General features: G+C 38.6%; 1 protein-coding gene across 1 annotated transcript in view; it reads left to right on the plus strand.

Moving 5' to 3' along the window:
- The window catches only part of CORIN (corin, serine peptidase), a 115,114-nt gene that overhangs the window by 54,153 nt on the left and 43,220 nt on the right, over positions 1-17,741 (plus strand). The window contains exon 4 of the mRNA XM_010006141.1: positions 13,116-13,297. Coding sequence (XP_010004443.1) covers positions 13,116-13,297 — 182 coding nt within the window. The remainder of the gene's footprint in view (positions 1-13,115; positions 13,298-17,741) is intronic.

The following is a 17,741-nucleotide window of genomic DNA, read 5'->3' on the forward strand; positions in this document are numbered from 1 at the left end:
ATGCACTAATTCAAGGTGAAATAGAACTGACTTAGAGCAACAAGAAAGAGAATGGTTGGCAGGTGTAATGCTGAGGATAGAGTTTCAACATAGTGAAAATGCCTACTTAAGGTATCTGTAAAATACACTAAACAGTTCCTGTGCACTTTTGGAAGTTTTTCTGAACAGTTAACAGATGTCATATGCAAGGCTGGGATTGAAACCACATTTCAGCAAATATGTGGAACATACCTGAATATTCTTGTAAATAAAAGCACAGTTAATCAGTTCAGAGGTAGATCAAACAGAAAACTGAGTAAGTAATAAATGGATACATATGAGCAAAGGAAGTCTACAGTGTCCACATTCAGAAAGTGATGAGTATTTGCATGGAAAAAAGAATTAGAAGAAAACAAATACTCAGGCTCCTGCTATGAGGACAGATAATTGTTCAAGAAACAAAATTTTATTTCTGCTGTTCTTCATAAGATACAAACGAGACAATGAGTTAAGGACCGACTGGTTTACATCTGACTTAAAATACAGGCGTGCTCACGTATTTCTAGAAGATTGACATTGATGAAAGAAGATTACACGTTACATAGTCCCTCAAAACTCGGACCTTGAAGTCAACATGTCATACTCATAACCTTAGGAGTCATTGCCACTTAGCCCCAAGCTGAGACAATAATAAGTTGACAAAGTTTGTTTTTGCAAAGAGTGCTAGGAAAAGCATAGGTAATAATGTAGCATAGACCAAGATACCTATATTTAAAGTTGATTAACATTTTTTCTTAGAGTATAATTTTTTCAGGTGTGTGTGATTTTTATTTTGAGGGGAAGAACCTTGTACCTTTTTTATGCTTAGTATCTGTCTTGGGGGATGGAGGTGTAGGGGAGCCAGGCAAAAACAGGAAATAAAAATTGGTTGCTTATGAAAAAGTGTTACTGTAATCACTGAAAGTTCCTAGTATCTCTCAGTATTTGATCAATGGAACTTGACATTTGTCGAGGAGGTTGCTTTAAGAAGTGATCAACTCTGTCATGACTGTTGAAAGCTAGGAAGATAAGGGAAGTATAAGAGAAAATGTGTTTACTTCACAGATTCATGGAGTTGTCAGAGTTGGAAGGGACCTCTAGAGATCATCTTGTCCAATTCCCCTGCTAAAGCAGAATCCCCTAGGGTACATTTCTCAGGTCTGCATCCAGGCAGGTCTTGAACATCTCCAGAGAAGAGGAGTCCACTACCCGCCCTGGGCAGCCTGTTGCAGTGCCCTGTTACCCTCATAGTACAGAAGTTTTTCCTCATATTTAAATGGAACTTCCTATGTTCCAGCTTCTGCCCATTGCCCCTCGTCCTGTCACTGGGAACTGCTGAAAAGATTCTGGCTCCATCCTCTTTGCACCCACCCTTTAGATACTTGTAGGCATTAATAAGGTCTCCCATTGCCCTTCTCTCCAGGATAACTTCTGTTAGGGGAACTTCCGTTTATAAAGTTTATGTACCTATGGATTACAGAAGTTTATCCCCAAGGTTTAATTTGTGCATCTGACAAGTCATAGTCTTTGAAAGCTTCTCTATCAATGTCATGGCTCAGCTAGTGTGGGTGGATCTAAGAAATAGGTCGGTGTGACACTGGAGGTAGGTACAGGTCCTTACGTGAAAAGGCCTGCAATTACCCATCTGTTGGCAAGCTTGTTTACAGTGATGTGCCAGTAGAGGGCAGATGCAGCGTAAGGGAAGGACAAACCACGGACAAAATCTAGGAAAAGCAGGACAAAGAAATTAGATATGTTTGTTTGTTTGTTTTTAACTCAATTCAGAGAGCTGTCCTTTTCCTGCTCACAAATTGAGGCTGTGTATAATTCCTGGTATATTCAGTTTGGGAAGAAGTCAATGTACAGGAGGAAGGGATTGCTTGCGAAGTTTATTTAAAAATAAAAAACTAGATAAATTGTCTCCATTTAACCTTCACATGGAGCTAAACTGTAGCAGTTGCACTATCACCCAGTGTTCCCTTCCCAGCCAGACAGGAGAGCAGGAAAAGAAGAGCCTTATAAATGAAAATGAAAATAAATTTAATGTAATTACAAAACCAATACAAATGCCAAAATAAAGTATGCAGGTTTACACTCTGCCTAGTTCATAGGAGCAGCAGTAGGAGACCCATACAAAATAGGCCCAGGAAGGGGACCTCCCCCTTCTCAGCAAACTTCCTCCTTTTATAAAGAGCGTGACATAAATGATGTGTGACACACCTGTCACTCAGCTTGGGTCAGCTACCCTGATGTGAACTCCCAGCTGATCTGGGGCTACTAATGGCCTGCCCTCCATGGCTGGCCTATGATTTGCTTCACATGAAATCAGGATAAAAAGTAATATAGAGCTATAGGCAATGGCATCTTACGTTGGCCAGAATGGTGTCTGTGGTCCAGTGGGTACAAAGCCAACTGTATCAGGCAGCATCAAACTCGCAGGCAGCATTTCACCCTCTCCACTGATTTAATGTACTGACTGTGAAAACTTCAAAATCGCCAAAGACTCTTCTTTCAAAATGTGTGTATTGGGAGGAGTTATATATAGACCAGAGTTAAAAGGTTATCAAGCAGAGAAACATTTTCGAGAATGGTCTGGGCATGGGAGTGTCCCTTTGGAAACATATTTCACAGTGCTGCTCAGGGGAGTTAAGGGAACAGGCAGAAAGGAAAATCAGGAAGACTGGTTATTTCATAAATGCCTAATTTACTGATCGATTGCCTCCAGCTCTGATTTGTTGTGTGTTATCTATTATAAGTTGTTTCTGGTTTCTAAATTGGCATGTTAACTAGGGATCATAGGGCTTCCTCCTGCATAAACAGTATATTGATACTTACAAATAGATAAAAATCATTCAAGTAATTGAAGTATTTTTTTACGATAAATCATAAAATAAACATGGATTTTTAATGTTTGTTTAGTAACTTAATATATCACAGAAAATGGCAGAGTGGTTGGGATTGCAAGGTAGCTCTGAAGATCATCTAGTCTGACCTAATCTGTTAGACAAACACGCTTTTTTTTTTTTTTTTTTTTACCTTGATTTATTTCACTCAGTAAATTACAACAATTGTAGGTCATGAGCTTTCAGTAAAACCTTGCATTTTCACAAACATCACTGAGTATTAACACTGATAGTTCCCTGTCAGACTTGTGCACCTGAGCTCAAAACCAGAAAGGTATAGGTGAGGCAACAACTTATATTACTATAGCAAAACTCCTCTAGGACATATGATTACACTGTCTTGTGCAGAATTTAATCAACAAAAGGGTTTTGGATTGAACAGTGGTTAAAAGATTCTCCAAGAATTCATATGCTTTTCAGCTCACATTTTGCTTTTCCTAGTGCCCTTTTGCAGCTTATTAACAAATAACCTCTAAATCATCTGCAGTTAATAATTAGTGAGAGTTCAGGTAGTGAGACATACTAACCTTTCATAAGTTTATCTCTCCTAGGAGAAGTCATTGTCACCCTGCTGAGGGTTGTAGTGGTGAGCGCTACTCACAGCCTGAGCAGGACAGGCAAGTTAGAATCACAGGATCATGCAGATGGGAAGGGATGCCATCTGGAGCTCTTCTGGTTCACCCCCTTGCTCAGATCAGAGATGACTTTAAAGGTGGATGAAATTCCTCAAGGCCATTTCCACTTTCGTTTTGAATACCTCTAAGCATGGAGGTTCCACAACCTCTCTGAAGAACATGTTCCAGACTACTGTTTCAAGGTAGATTTTAAGTTGATATAATTTAAGTGCTGATGAAATAATCAGTCTTATTCTAATTCCCTGCTCTTTTTTCTACAGCTCAGCAGTGCCCTTTCCATGTCCTGGCAGGAGTACTTGTTGAGCTCCATTACATATTGGATCAGGAAACTGATCTGAATTAAATTGGGAATGACTGATCTGATTCGTTTTGTAACAGGATGAAGTGTCATGCTGGCACAAAGAGGGAGGGAAGAGAGGTGGGAAAAGGTTCAGAAGCCAGGCTGAGAAGGGGTAGGACAGCTTCTTGCTTTCAATGATACCTGCTTCTGTCACCTTTGAAGTGTTTATGAAATAACTTTAATGTGAGGAAGCAGCACGATAGTGAGTTAACAATTCTACACAGCAGAGAGGAGCCCAGAGTGTACATGGCGGACAGGCGTGTCTGTGATTCTTTCGGATTCCTGATAAGATGCAGCTCCAGAAGTTTTAACTTAGGCTGATTCTAGATGTCTTACTTTCAACAGTGCTCTGAAGTGTACAAGGAAGCATGAGTTCTAGAAAGCTATGTGAAATTCAGTGTACCTATCAAAGTCATCTGTGGAAATGGGAGGCTGTCCTTTAGGCACAGTGTTGTTTTGGGTCTCTTCTTTATCCTGGTCATACAATAGGGCAGCTGTGCAGTGTATGATTTACTCACTGCTATTTCAGAATTTGGGTAACAATTCTGTGGTTGAAATACCTTTGTGTGATTCAGAGGACTTCCATTTCACTGTGACAGCTTGTCTTTGTCAAAAGTGAATTTGGTTTGCCAGCATCAAAATATCTTGTAACCTGGATTCCCAGGTGTATTAGGAACTTCTCTTTTGCAAGAAACATTTCTTGAGAATAAACTAAATCACAGTGTGTTCAGCATTAGCATGATAAATATCAGGTGAGAGTTTTCAGAAATTTAACTTAATTTAGAAGTTTTGACAGATGGTACAAGATTGTTAAAATAACTCATAATTGTAGTGATATTCTTAATAATATTTATTTAAGCTGATTTCTGGCTGAACTATCCCTCTAATTAATTAATTTACTACTCTCTTCCATTTTCACTGTCAAGCTTGACTCAAACAATGGGACCAGTAAGAGAAATCTGGAAGGGCTGGCTGCTTTAGTCAGAACAGATCTTTTCAGCTGACATTGGTTGTCATACAAAAACATTTAACTGATTTTCCTATCTGTTTTGTGGTAGTAATTTTCAATAATATATGGCAAAATTGATGAAGTGCTTTGGTAACTGTGGTAGAGCAGAGAAAGTGCTTTTTCTGTACAGGGTGTACATTTGGATTGTTGTGGTATTGTAAGCTCAGCTGTAACCTGTGGTGCTGTGATATCCAGAAAGTGAAGGGCCAGAGTGTATTTCTGTATTGTTGCTGAATCCACATAAAAATGAGTACTTATTTTGGTAAAAATATTTTGTCAGCATTTTATCTACAAAATAATTATTACACTGACTGAAATTTCTAACTTGCATTGTAGAGACTGTATGTGTATATCCTTATGGATATCGACTGAGTTTGGTCACTTTGTCCAAAAACTGTTGCTAGGCCTGAAAGGGGTGTTACATTTAACAGCAGCTGATGTGAAATTCAACAGCATTTGCTGCCTCCTTTATTAATTTCTCGGTGGATAGGAGGGGTCTGTTTAATCCCAATGGTGTTTTCTGATTTATTCAGAGTTCCACTTTCACAGGAATCAGGAATTTGTATTTTCTTCCTCTGTCTGAACAGAATTCTGAGTGAACTCTTTGTTAAGTAGGTACTCTTGGATATCAGTCATCTGTTCTAAGACTTTCCAAGTGTAACTCTTCAGCTGTCTCTTTTCTGTAGCCATCAGGTATGGCAACTGTTTATGTAAGTTTTAGAGGAAATAATAGCATCTGGGTGGACCCACAGAACAGATTCCAGTCCATTTTTTTAATCTTATTTGAGACTTTTGTGTTCTCAAAGTCTGTAAACAGATTGCATGTTCTTCCATGCTGCAGGCAATCCATTCAGTATCTCCATCTTTTTCATTCTCATTGTGGAAACCAGACTTTTTTCAAACTCTTGGAAAAGACATTCCTGTCATGATTCATCTCTGCTAGTCAACCTGGTGACAGCAGATCAAATATTCATGAGTGTATGAGTGAGAAATGGCTTTCTTCACTAGCTGTAAATCTTCATACTCAGTGGGTAGACAAGTGGGCATCTTCCAGCAGTTCAGCCAATCAATACTAAGCCTTAATCTCATGTAAACAGCTGGAGCTATTCTTCATCTCCCACTCTGGGGGAACTGAGCTGCTTCTTCTTTTTGCAGAATAATCTCTAGGGCTTTTTTCTCCTTTAAGACGTTAGATGTTCCTCAGATTGTGGGTCATGTGTAGTACTTTTACAGGTTAATGATGCATCTTTGTACTTACACAAAGGAGCCTGCTTCAATAAAGGAGCATTTGAGCTAAACACAAGGTGGGAAGTCAGGTACATATGTGCAGCTAGTTCTGCATTGAGTACTACAAAGCACTGCACGGAGTTGAGGCACCTTCCATAAAAGTTGCAATATGGATTCAATATAATTTTGTCATCCGAAATAACCACAAAAATCTAAAATAATCTTGCTTTCTTTCCAGATTTCATGACTATGTGAGGAAGTAAATTTCAGATTTAAACCCATCTGTGGAGACAAAATAGAAAACACAATCTTGCAAGATAAAGATTAGAACTAAATAATGAAAGATAAAAATATATTTCTTTCTTGATAATGTAAAATTGAAACCTTACACAGCACATTTATTTAGGAATCCACAAATCAGAAAGCAATGCTGAGATTTTGATGAGCTTACCTCATATAGCTCTATTTGGTGGCTCTGAATATGCTGCTCTGCATGTTGGAGTGTGGTGGGAGGGTACAGAGAAAACTGTAACTGTAGAAGATTAATTCTATGTCTTTTATATTCCGTAGAAGTCTTTATTGTTAGAAAATCCCAAAAAGTATGAGTGACAATAAGAACTAACAATGGCTGGTGTGTCAGCTTGTTTGATTAAAGGACTGTAGAAACACAAAGCAACATTGCAGTTTTCTTCTTCCCATAATTTTTACATGTTTCCTGGGTTTTTTTGTTCGTTCCCCCCCAGCAGTCTCTCACAATTGTATTACCCATTCCTTTTTTCTGCCTCAGACATTAGATCTATCGTAATTCTTAGCTTTTGTGCTTATGAACGATACAGTGGATTATCCTGCAGTGCTCAATAGCAAGGCTATAATATGATTAGTATTTCTTCTGGTAGTCCTGCCAGTTTAAAGTTTCCTTGAACAATTTTGGCTGAAAAAATATCAGTGGAGCGACCAGTGTCACTCTAGTCTTCAAAAAGGACAAGAAAGAGTACCCAGATAACTGTAGACTGGTCAGTCTCACTTCCATCCCTGAAAAGGTGATGGAACAGCTTGTTCTCGGCACTATCTCAAAGCACATTGAGGTAAAGAGGGTCATCACAAATAACTGGTCATAGAACAAGAGGAAATGGCCTCAAGCTGTGCCAGGGGAGGTTTAGAATAGACATTAGGAGTAACTTTTTCACTGAGAGAGTTGTCAGACATTGGAACGTGCTGCCCAGGGAGGTGGTTGAGTCACCATCCCTGGATGTGTTTAAAAGTCATCTAGATGTGGCACTTGGGGACATGGCTTAGTGCTGGACTTGGTAGAGTAGGGTCAATGTCTGGACTTGATGATCTTGATGGTCTTTTCCAACTTAAGTGATTCTGTGATCGGGAGTAGTCATGAACAATCTGATGGCCTTCTGTGATGGCACAACTAGATGAGAGGTGGATGTGGTCACATGACGTTACTTTTCAGCTGAATTGGTTATTTGACCTGGCTTACTGTACAGCCTACTAGTAGCTGATACTTCAAAACTGAAAGCAGCACAGAAAAAGATACAGACATTTGGGAACAAGAGCTGCATATGCTGCGGCTGCTTCCAGAAAGGATGTAACAAGAGTCATGCCCTCAGTGGCTGCTGAGTTTGAGAGACAGAACTTGAGGTACCTTGAATAATTGTTTATTAGAAAATCTGTTAAGTTCTGCAGCAAGAGGAAAATAGTTGCCTTAAGGATCTTCTCTCTCCTTAATGCTTCTTGTAGCATACTTTGATAATTAGTCAAAACAACCACTTAAGTGACTTACAGAGTCTACTGATGAGCCCTGTGCATGGTAATGTGATTGCAAAGAAGAGAAGTCAGTGCTACAGCAGGAGTAATTTCTGAAAATAAATTGTCTAAAAATGTAAAATGTCTTTAAGTGAGTGACAAGGACTAGGTCCTTGTATGATTATAATCAGGCAATTTGAATATCAGTTTAAGTAAACTCTTAAGTGATTGACATGAAGAGGAAGTCAAATCATCTGCTCTCAGGCAGTGTGTAGCCTGTTTGGAAGTGTAACATCAGTTAACATAATAGTTCCAGAGCACATATTGTATATATCTGCTTCAATGAATATTTGATATAAAACTCTTGATAAATAACTTTTCTGAAGATACCTTATGCAAATAAACCCTCTTTATTTATACTTTTTATCCTTAATACACTTTTAAACAAACCATAAAGAACATTTTTATTTCTTTAGGCCATACATTCTTAATCTTGATAATTGTATACAGCTGAAATAACTCAAGTATGAACTTCTAAGTGTCAGAAAACCGAACACAGACTTAAAAATATGTCACATACCTGTTCTTCCATCAAACTCCATCTTCAGAAAGAGTTTTTTTCCATGAAAATCCTGATGATAGTACGATATAACCCACTTATGTGCCTGCCACCAGTGCTGAATAAATTATGGTAAGATTGCCCTAGAACTGCCAGTTTATTTTTTTAAATGATTGGTCTCTAAGTAACTGTAAATAAGACTAATCATGATGGAGACTTTTAATCATATTTTCATCCTTCAGTAGATTAAGTGATACGTCCATATTAAAATTGTTTGTTATCCAGAAATATTTGATTTATGGAGCACACGTCACTGAAGATGGAAACTGGGCCAAATACTGCAGTGATCGTGGGATAATCCTATGTTTTCTGGTTTGTCAGAGCTTCTCTGGAGACTGCAAATTCTGCTTGGCTTATTTAATCACTATGCAGTTGTCTTTTAGAAGTCTAGTATTTTCTGAATTATTAATGTGCTGTATATATATCTGTGGTGGGTTGACCCTGGCTGGATGCCAGGTGTCCACTAAAAGTGCTCTATCACTTCCCCTCAGCTGGATAGGGGGACAAAATATAACTAAAAGCTTGTGGGTCGAGATAACGGCAGGGAGGCATCATTCACCGAATACTGTCACAGGCAAAACAGACTTGGCTTGGGGAAATTAGTTTAATTTATTACCAATGAAATCAGAGATCAGAGTATGATAATGAGAAAATAAAAGCTAAATCTTAAGATACCTTCTGCCACCCCTCCCTTCTTCCTGAGCTTCACTTTGTTCCTGAATTCTTTACCTCCTCCCCCAGCAGTGCAGGGGCACGGGCAATGGAGTCAGTTTATCACATTGCCTCTGTCACTCCTTCCTCCTCAGGGGGAGGTCTCCTCACATTCTTCCCTGTTCCAGCGTGGGGTCCCTCCCATGTGAGAGAGTCCTCCATGAAGTTCTCTAACTTCCCATGAGTCCTTCCCATGGCCTGCAGTTCTTTATATCAAATAGATTATGTAAAAAAACAGAAGACTGTTTTAGAATGACTTTGTCTGAAGAGCCATTACAGGTCAGATTGTAAGCTTGTAATTTGCAACTATGATGTGCAGAGCTAGTAAGTAACAGCTCTTCCTGTCATCAGAAGAGAACTTTTGTTCTTAATTTTGTACACTGCCAAATATGTGCTTTATGGGGCTGAAATTTTCTGCTTTTCAACTCATTGCAAGCTGCTGGTGAAAAGTACTATTTTAGAATATACCTGCTTTTTTCCAGGAAACAAGTAACCTGCCAACTAGAAATCTGCAAGGGACACTTTTAGAGGTAAAGGTCTTTGGCTTGTTTCTAAGAGAAGTTCAATACTACAACATGTGAAGTACACTATGTAAAAGTCCTTAGACTTACCTGGAGAATACATCTCTAAAGATACCTGTTTTGAAACAGTGGTTCCAAGTAGAGCTTGTAATAAGCTTGGTAGCAACACTTGGCAGCACACTCCTTTTTTTAGTTACTAAGCAGAGATGGGCAACTGTACTGACTTGGAAATTACTTATGCAAGTTAATATTTTCTTTACGCAGTTTCTTCATATTACCACTGGTAGTCAAGCAGCTCTGGCAGCATTTTGTTCCTTGCTTGAAGGGTTTACTGCTGTATCACACAATTGCTAACATGACTGTGCTTTATTACTGTAAAATGAAACATTAAGTAAAGGAACTGTTTGGTACTGTGGACTTTTTCAGTTCAGGCCACTTACTTGTGCCTGAACGTGAAGTTCTAGCCACTGTTTTCGGGTGGGCAGGTACAACCACAAGTCAGACACAAAAAGAAAGATTATATGATCTAAGTGGTGTACTAGGAAGAGGACCTTTTCTATGGTGTCAGAGTTAAGAATGAAGGAAAATTGCATTTGCTAAGGCCCAAAAGATAAATAGTTAAAACAGTAAATAATTTCATTTTAATGAAACCATTAGTTGTTATGATATTCCTCATCTCTTCAGTGGAGTAGAAGTACATTGATTATGTATTCAGGACTTCAGATAGTCATGTCTTGAAAGCATGCAAGGATGAAGACCACACCAGCTCTCTGAAGGTTTCACTCCCTGACTAATTTCATAGAATCACAGAATATGCTGAATTGGAAGAGACCCATCAGGATCATCGAGTCCAACTCCTGTCCCTGTGTAGGGCACCCCAAGAATCACACTTTCATGCTGTAAAAGTTCTTTATATTTTGTATGAACACCTCTTGTCTCAGGTTATGTCAGTTGTAGCCCATCCTCGCACTTCGCACTGTGAATAGCCAGACTCCAAAAACAAAAAATGGTGTCCATATTTTAATTATACCTGAGAGAACTCAAACTGTTTAAATATGAGTGAGAACTTTCCTGCATAGAACATGTATGTAACTGCTGCTTTTTGTTGTTGACTCAGAAGTTATGAATGTACATTAGCTTCACAGTCTTCTACTGTTAATTTTTTTGGTAATATTTTAATAACTGCTGAAAGCACTACAATTAATTTGAGGAAGGAATCCATGCATTGTGAAAATGTAGTGGTGGGTCAGTAGGTACTTTTATGTGAGATCTTTTTTACCATTTATCCATCTTCTTTTTGTTACCTCATTCAGAAGGTTGACATAGTCTTCTGGCAAATGCCACTCATAGGTCTTGTCTTTTCTAGTGTATATTCAGACCTTTCTTCCTAATTTTTGATGACTATGAGACACTCTCTAACTCTGGAGGTTATGGAAAGCTATGATGCTGTCAACTTAGAGTTTCAATACTTGTTCACTGTGAACAAATTGCTGTTAGTAGATGCCATGTGCAAGTGGATGCACATCTAGACACTCTAGATGTGCAGGTGCTTCCAGCAAGCAGACTGGGTCTTTTTGACTTGCCAGTCATTTGGATGAGAAAAGTGTTTGTACAGGCAGTCAGTGGTGTCTCTTTTGGGCTGTGTTACTTGCTTGTGTGTGTGTTTTTTCACATGCAGTTGCACCTGCTTACTGAGAGGCTTTCCTCTATTGCTCGCAAGTGACAGCTTATTGTATTCTGTTTGAAAGCTCTGTCAGGTTATGAAGTGCTCCTACAGATGGTGCAGATCCTTGCTGCAAAAAGCATTGGAACAGTTCTTTATAGCTAGGACTAATGTTGGCTGTGCTAGAGCTTTTACTCTGCTCCGCCAAAATGGTCTTCAGATAAAAGGTTAGTGGAAGCTGGCAGTAAAGCAGAGAACTGTATGTGTGGGCATTCAGTTATTCCTTCCCATGTGCATTACACTGCAGTAGTTAGTTTTTTGAGTTTTAGTCAGTAATTTTAGGTATGTAAAATATAAAGTAAGTACAGATGGACTGTCCTTGTTTGAGCCAGGATGAAGCCAATTTTCCTTTTACTGATTATTTTTTTCCTTCGGTAAGCTTTCTTATAACTAGTTTTTCTAACTGCTGGGGCTCCAAGGTCACACCTTCGCTTTGCCAGCTCAGACACTATGGGGAAATCTATGACCCCCCTGTAGGAGGCTGAATTAGACAAACAACAAAATTGGCCAGAGATATTCCATTCCATATATCTGTGTAAGCTCAGAGGAAGGTCAAAGATCACAGAAGACAACTTCCTTCCTGCTGCTTCTTCCCTTCTCTTCTGTCCATGGCCGGCATCCGGGGAGGACTCCATCCATCCGTCACCATTGACCCCCAGGCTCGAGCTTCCCTGACCCTCATCAATCTGTGCTTTCTCCAGCAGCTCCAGGATTCTTTGGGACTCTTCCCAGCTCAGGAGATGCTGTGGGAGTTGCTGGGGATGGGGGGAGGCGAGAGGCTTTTGCACGTATCTGAACATATATGTATATGATTGTATATATTTTCTTTTACCATTAGTGTTTAATTAAAGCTGTGTAGTTTAGTTTTCCATCCAGCCAAATCTCTCTCTTTTTCTCTCTCTCCTTCCCTACCTGGGGAGGAGGGGAGGGGGAGGGGATCAAGAGCGTTGTTTTCGAGCGGTGTCAAACGGTGACATGGACTGGTGGTCAACACTTTACTGTGTACTACACTTAAAGTCAGCATGGGGTACAAAGATTATAATGTAAGCTTATTATGCATATCTTAAATATTACATGCATGCAAAAAATGTCACTTACTAACCCATTGATGTCTCATGTCAAGTAGGGGATCTCTCAGCCTCAGTGGTTAACCTTGAGAGGTGTCATTACTCAAGGCCACACACTGCCACACAGCCAGCTGCTGTGAAGAGAGGGCTCAACAGGCTCTGATGGCTGCAGATATTTAAAGTGGTTCATTTGTAGTCAGATTTTCTGCTGCGTTAATGCAGTTTCAGCCACTTCTCAGCACAGTCTCCAGCCAAACTGTTTCTTGGGGTTTGGTGCTGAGTTCTCACTGATAGCCTCAGACAACAGTATTAGCTTCATTTAGGCCTACTTGCTGAGCATCTGCTCAGCAGTTAGTTCAGTTCAGTTAGTTCAAACAGGAGGAGTGTATTCATCACACTGTTCTGAGCTTGATTTGGCCTCAAATTTAGCCTGAAAGGCAGAGCTGATGTCACTTTCAATGAGTAACAAAGATTTGACACCTTTTTAAAAAGCGTTTTTTGTTACTTTTTCCTTTTTAAGAAAAGTTTTCACAATCTACTAGAGTAATAATCCTTTGTATTTTTGTTCTCTGTCTCTTTTTTTCCAGTCAAGGCATCTTGCCGTGCCGAACATTTTGTGAGGCAGCAAAAGAAGGCTGTGAACCAGTCCTGGGTATGGTAAATGCTTCTTGGCCAGAATTCCTGAAGTGCTCTCAATTCCAAAACAAACCTGAAAATGACACCACTACAGGATTATGCTTCTCACCACACCAAGAAAAAGGAAAGCAGTGTATGTCTCCATTCTTAAGTGTTACACTATGTTCTTGAGTTCCTGTTTAGTAATATATTTTTTATTGTGTAGGAAAAGCTCTAGGATGAAATTATTATTTCTTGTTCTGTTAACATTTGTGTTCCTTCACATTACTATTATCTGGATGTCAACTATATATTGTTATAGTTTTTCTGTACTGTAATCATTTAGGCTGAATTTTTTTCCGACTTATATTGATTTGTGGCTTTTTTGTTTTGCATCAGAAATGATGAGCTGTTTCAAGGAAAGAAGGTAGGAGAAAGGTAATAGGCCTTTTGAAAACATTCTGCTGACTTTTTCTTTGCTAAGGTCTAGTAAATACAGGATTGTTATTAGAAGCAACAGTATGTTACACAAGCTAAAGTTCAAGTTCATCTCCTTTTGTGGGCTGTAAAAATGAGCCCAGAACTGATACACTTTACTGTTGATATGCATCATCCCATGAGCCTAAGTGACAGAGGATTGTATGGTCCATCTGCGGGTTCTAGCTTCATTAATGACTTCTTGGTAACAATAAACAAGAAGAAATAGTATGGTGAAAATTGCTATTCAGTTCTATTTAAAAAACCTAAGACGTTAAACACTCAGAACTACCTTAGGAGAGGTTATACAGTGTATCTCTCAATGTTAGTTAATGCTACAGAGAAGATTGTGTATCCTGGGTTATCTCCTTGTGCTTTCTGAATATGCATAATGATATAGCCTTCAATTATTGGATAAAATCTTTTTACCAGTTGGAGTCTCTCCTTCTGTTAGGACATGTTTTGAGTGGTCATGAAGTAAAGGAGGTTGTTGTCCATACCTACGTTCACCTGTAGGAACATTTGTGATGGCTGAGGAAGCAAAATATACAATGAAGGACTGTGTCTAGTTGAAGGCATTTGAATGCTATCCAGGAATATTGAACAAGATCTACAAGTCTTTTGTAGGTTCCTGATTTTGGGCACGTTGCTGTGGTGAAAGCCACATAAATACATGCTAAATATGCTGAAAAAAATAGGTCTAATATCTCTCTCCAAAGGGGAGAGAACCATAAGCAAGTATTTCTAAAAATGCATTGTTTTTTTCCATGCCTGAACTTCCCTTTGTAAAATTGGAATAAAGCCATCCTTTTAGATCACAGGGATGTTGTAACCATATAAGTATTGGTGCCTTTGGTATCATAGTGATGAGCATCATAGGAGTTAGGAGTATAATAATTTTGTCTTCATGTCAGGTTCAAATAACAAGTAAGGTAAGAGGCTGTAGTGTAAATGCAGAAGTATGGTAAGGGGTTGTGCTTTGAACGTGGGAGTAACTAGCAACGAACAATGAGTGACTAGCAGTCATTAATTGTGAGTGTTGAACCAAGTCCAGAAGAGCACTCACAAAGATAATGAGAGAGCTGAAGCATCTCTCCCATGGAGACAGGAGAGTTGGGTTTGTTAAGCCTGGAGAAGGGAAGGATTCTGGTTAGAAGAGAAGGATTTCTGCTTAGAAAAGTTATTAGGGGGGGTGGGGAGAAGTTAAGAGCAGGAAAACAATTGCTGATAACCCAGGTCATCTCCCTCCTTGGCAAAAACATAGAAATTAATTATTGTACATGTTGATAAATGTCCTTCAATGTTCAAGGGCATAAAAGGGCTAAATGCATGTATAATTAGTGAGCTATTTCAAATGTTTGAAGATGCTACCACAGGAGCTCTTAGCCTGTTTTAACCTGGATAAGAGGGATTTAATTGGAGCACCACATTGAGAGTAATAGTAATAGTCAGGAACATTCATCTACAATATTTTAAGGTACTGTAAGAAACAAATACTTAGGGGGTTCTAATTGACAAGCGGCTGAACATGAGGCAGCAATGTGCCCAGGTGGCCAAGAAAGCCAATGGCATCCTGGCTTATATTAGCAATAGCGTGAGCAGCAGAAGTAGAGAGGTGATTGCCTCCCTGTCCTCAGCACTGGGAGGCCACGCCTGGAGTGTTGTGTCCAGTTTTGGGCACCTCAGTTCAAGAGAGATATCGAGGTGCTGGAGCAAGTACAGGGGAGGGCAATGAAGCTGGTGAAGGGCCTAGAGAATAAATCTGATGAAGAACACTTGAAGCAGCTGGGAATGTTTAGTTTGAGAAAGAGAAGGCTGAGGGGACACCTCATCAGTCTTTGCAATTACCTGAAAGGTCACTGTAGAGAGGTTGGTGCTGGTCTCTTTTCACAGGTAATTAGCAACAGAACAGGAGGGAATGGCTTCAAGCTGCAACAGGGGAGGTTTAGACTGGATGCTAGGAAATTTATTTTCACAGAAAGAGAGGCTAGACACTGGAATAGGCTGCCCAGGGAGGTGATTGAGTCACCATCCCTGGATGTGTTTAAGGGTTGTTTGGATGTGGTGTTGGTGGATATGGTTTAGGGGAGAACTTCATAGAGTAGGGATGATGGTTGGACTCAGTGATTGCAAGGGTCTTTTCCAACCTCAATAGTTCTATGATTCTATGCTTCAAGGTGTAAGAGTGTTACTTTGTCAGAACAGAGAGATGACCTTTGTTGTTGGGTTTGTTTTTTCTGGTTTTGTTTCTGATTTAGGTTTAGAATTTCAGGAATACACTTCTATAAGTAGAAACCACTTTGAATTGTTCACCTGATTCCTTGTTTGTCATTGGACAAATAACTTGGGCCTTCTATCCTTCAGCTTTTCATATGTGGAAAAAAAAGAGGTGTAACGCTTGCTACCCTGCAGTCTAAATCACTGTAAGATAAAAAACGTGTTTGAGATACGAATAAAACAGTTTCCATCTAATTTTCTTCCATGATACATTTGTAAAATCAAAAGATACATTAATAAATAATGAATTCCTGAAATTCTATGAAACAGTATAGCTTAAAACCCAAAAAAGCAGATAAAAATTGATGTAGCATCTTGGAGAGTCAATATTTATTACTTTGTGTTTGTCATCTCTTTCTACCTTTCATATTTTATATCCTTAAATTGTATCTGCATGCTTTGTGAAACACTGCCAGATTTCATCAGCACCACTTTGCTTTCCATTTTGTTTTATTTATATATTTCTATTCTTATGAAGACATTTACAATGAGATTTCTTGTATGCTCAGGGCTATTTAATGAGATTAGAGAGATTAAAAATCACTTTCCCTCCTTTTGTAAGCGAAATGTTGGCTCCGGAAAGAGTTTAAATGAGACATTTGCAGTGTATGAGTTTGTTACTGATATTTCACTTAAGCTCAGTTTTTGTTTGCTCAAGAACGTGCTTAATCAACACAATTGTGCTTAATACTTTACTGTTAAGGATAATGCCATATACTAGGAATTCTACTGACTGCAGCACCAAGTGAAATGTTGACAGAAACATCATCATAGTGGTTGATTTATTAATTAATCTGAAATTTATGTTACATGCTACCTTTGTGCTATTATTTACTGCAGTGCCAAAATGAGGTAATAAAAGCTCACAATACTAAAAATTCTATAATTAGATATTTGGTTATTTTTTCTTAATTTAAAAATGTATTCTGTATGAATATATTTGTTGGTAGACATGTTATGAAGAATACAAAATTATTATGAGAATACTCAATTTGCTTTTTTTTTTTTCCTTTTGAGATATAGATTTTAAACACACTTTCCAGATTTTGTTAAGCATCAGGTTCAGAGAATAAAGGGAGAAGAAAGAGGAAGTGAGTTTTCATATAGAAATAGGAAAAATGCAAATGTAGGCACTTTAAAATTAGAAATATGGAGCTATGTTGTGATCAGGGGAAAAATGACTTTAATAGAGGAAGAGAATCTATAGCTGCTGCTGCTGAAATGGGTGTTTTTTTCATACCTGTAATTTGTGTCATGGTTGAAAGCTACAATTAGAGATCTTTATTGTTCTTGGCAAACTTGGATACAAAGTTTGAATTACAGTGGAATTTCTATGAGTAGAATTTTGAACTTTCATGAGATTGAATTGTTTTAATTTGCTGTTCTCACACATGGATACATTTTAATAACTTTACACTGGCAAAGTGACAGGATTTTTTTCCCTCCATCTCTGAAAGGTATTTCTCATTTCAGATACGTATGTTTAAAATCAAGATGATGTTTGTTTGTTTGTTTTTCCTGATCTTTTACTGGAGGTGAAACTTACTTGTTTAGCTTTGTTGAGTAGCCTGGCTGTTAAAGGGGGCTTTTGAAAAAAAAGTAAATGAACTATCAACCAGGTTCTGTATGGAATATTTTCTTTTCTACTTAACATCTTTACTCTGCATCCCCATGGAATTTTCACTTGATATCTTTCCCCATGTGTATCCTTTACAGGAATTTTTCTCAGCCAATGTTTTTTAAAGTGAAGGCTTGGAGTTTTGGTCTCTATTGTGTGGACTAATGTTTAAACAAATTAATGGTGATCACCATCTTTATATTTTTAGTGCCTTGAAGGGCTTGAA

Source organism: Chaetura pelagica, unplaced genomic scaffold (genome assembly GCF_000747805.2).
Source record: "Chaetura pelagica isolate M959 unplaced genomic scaffold, ChaPel_1.0 scaffold189, whole genome shotgun sequence".
Lineage (NCBI taxonomy): Eukaryota > Metazoa > Chordata > Aves > Apodiformes > Apodidae > Chaetura > Chaetura pelagica.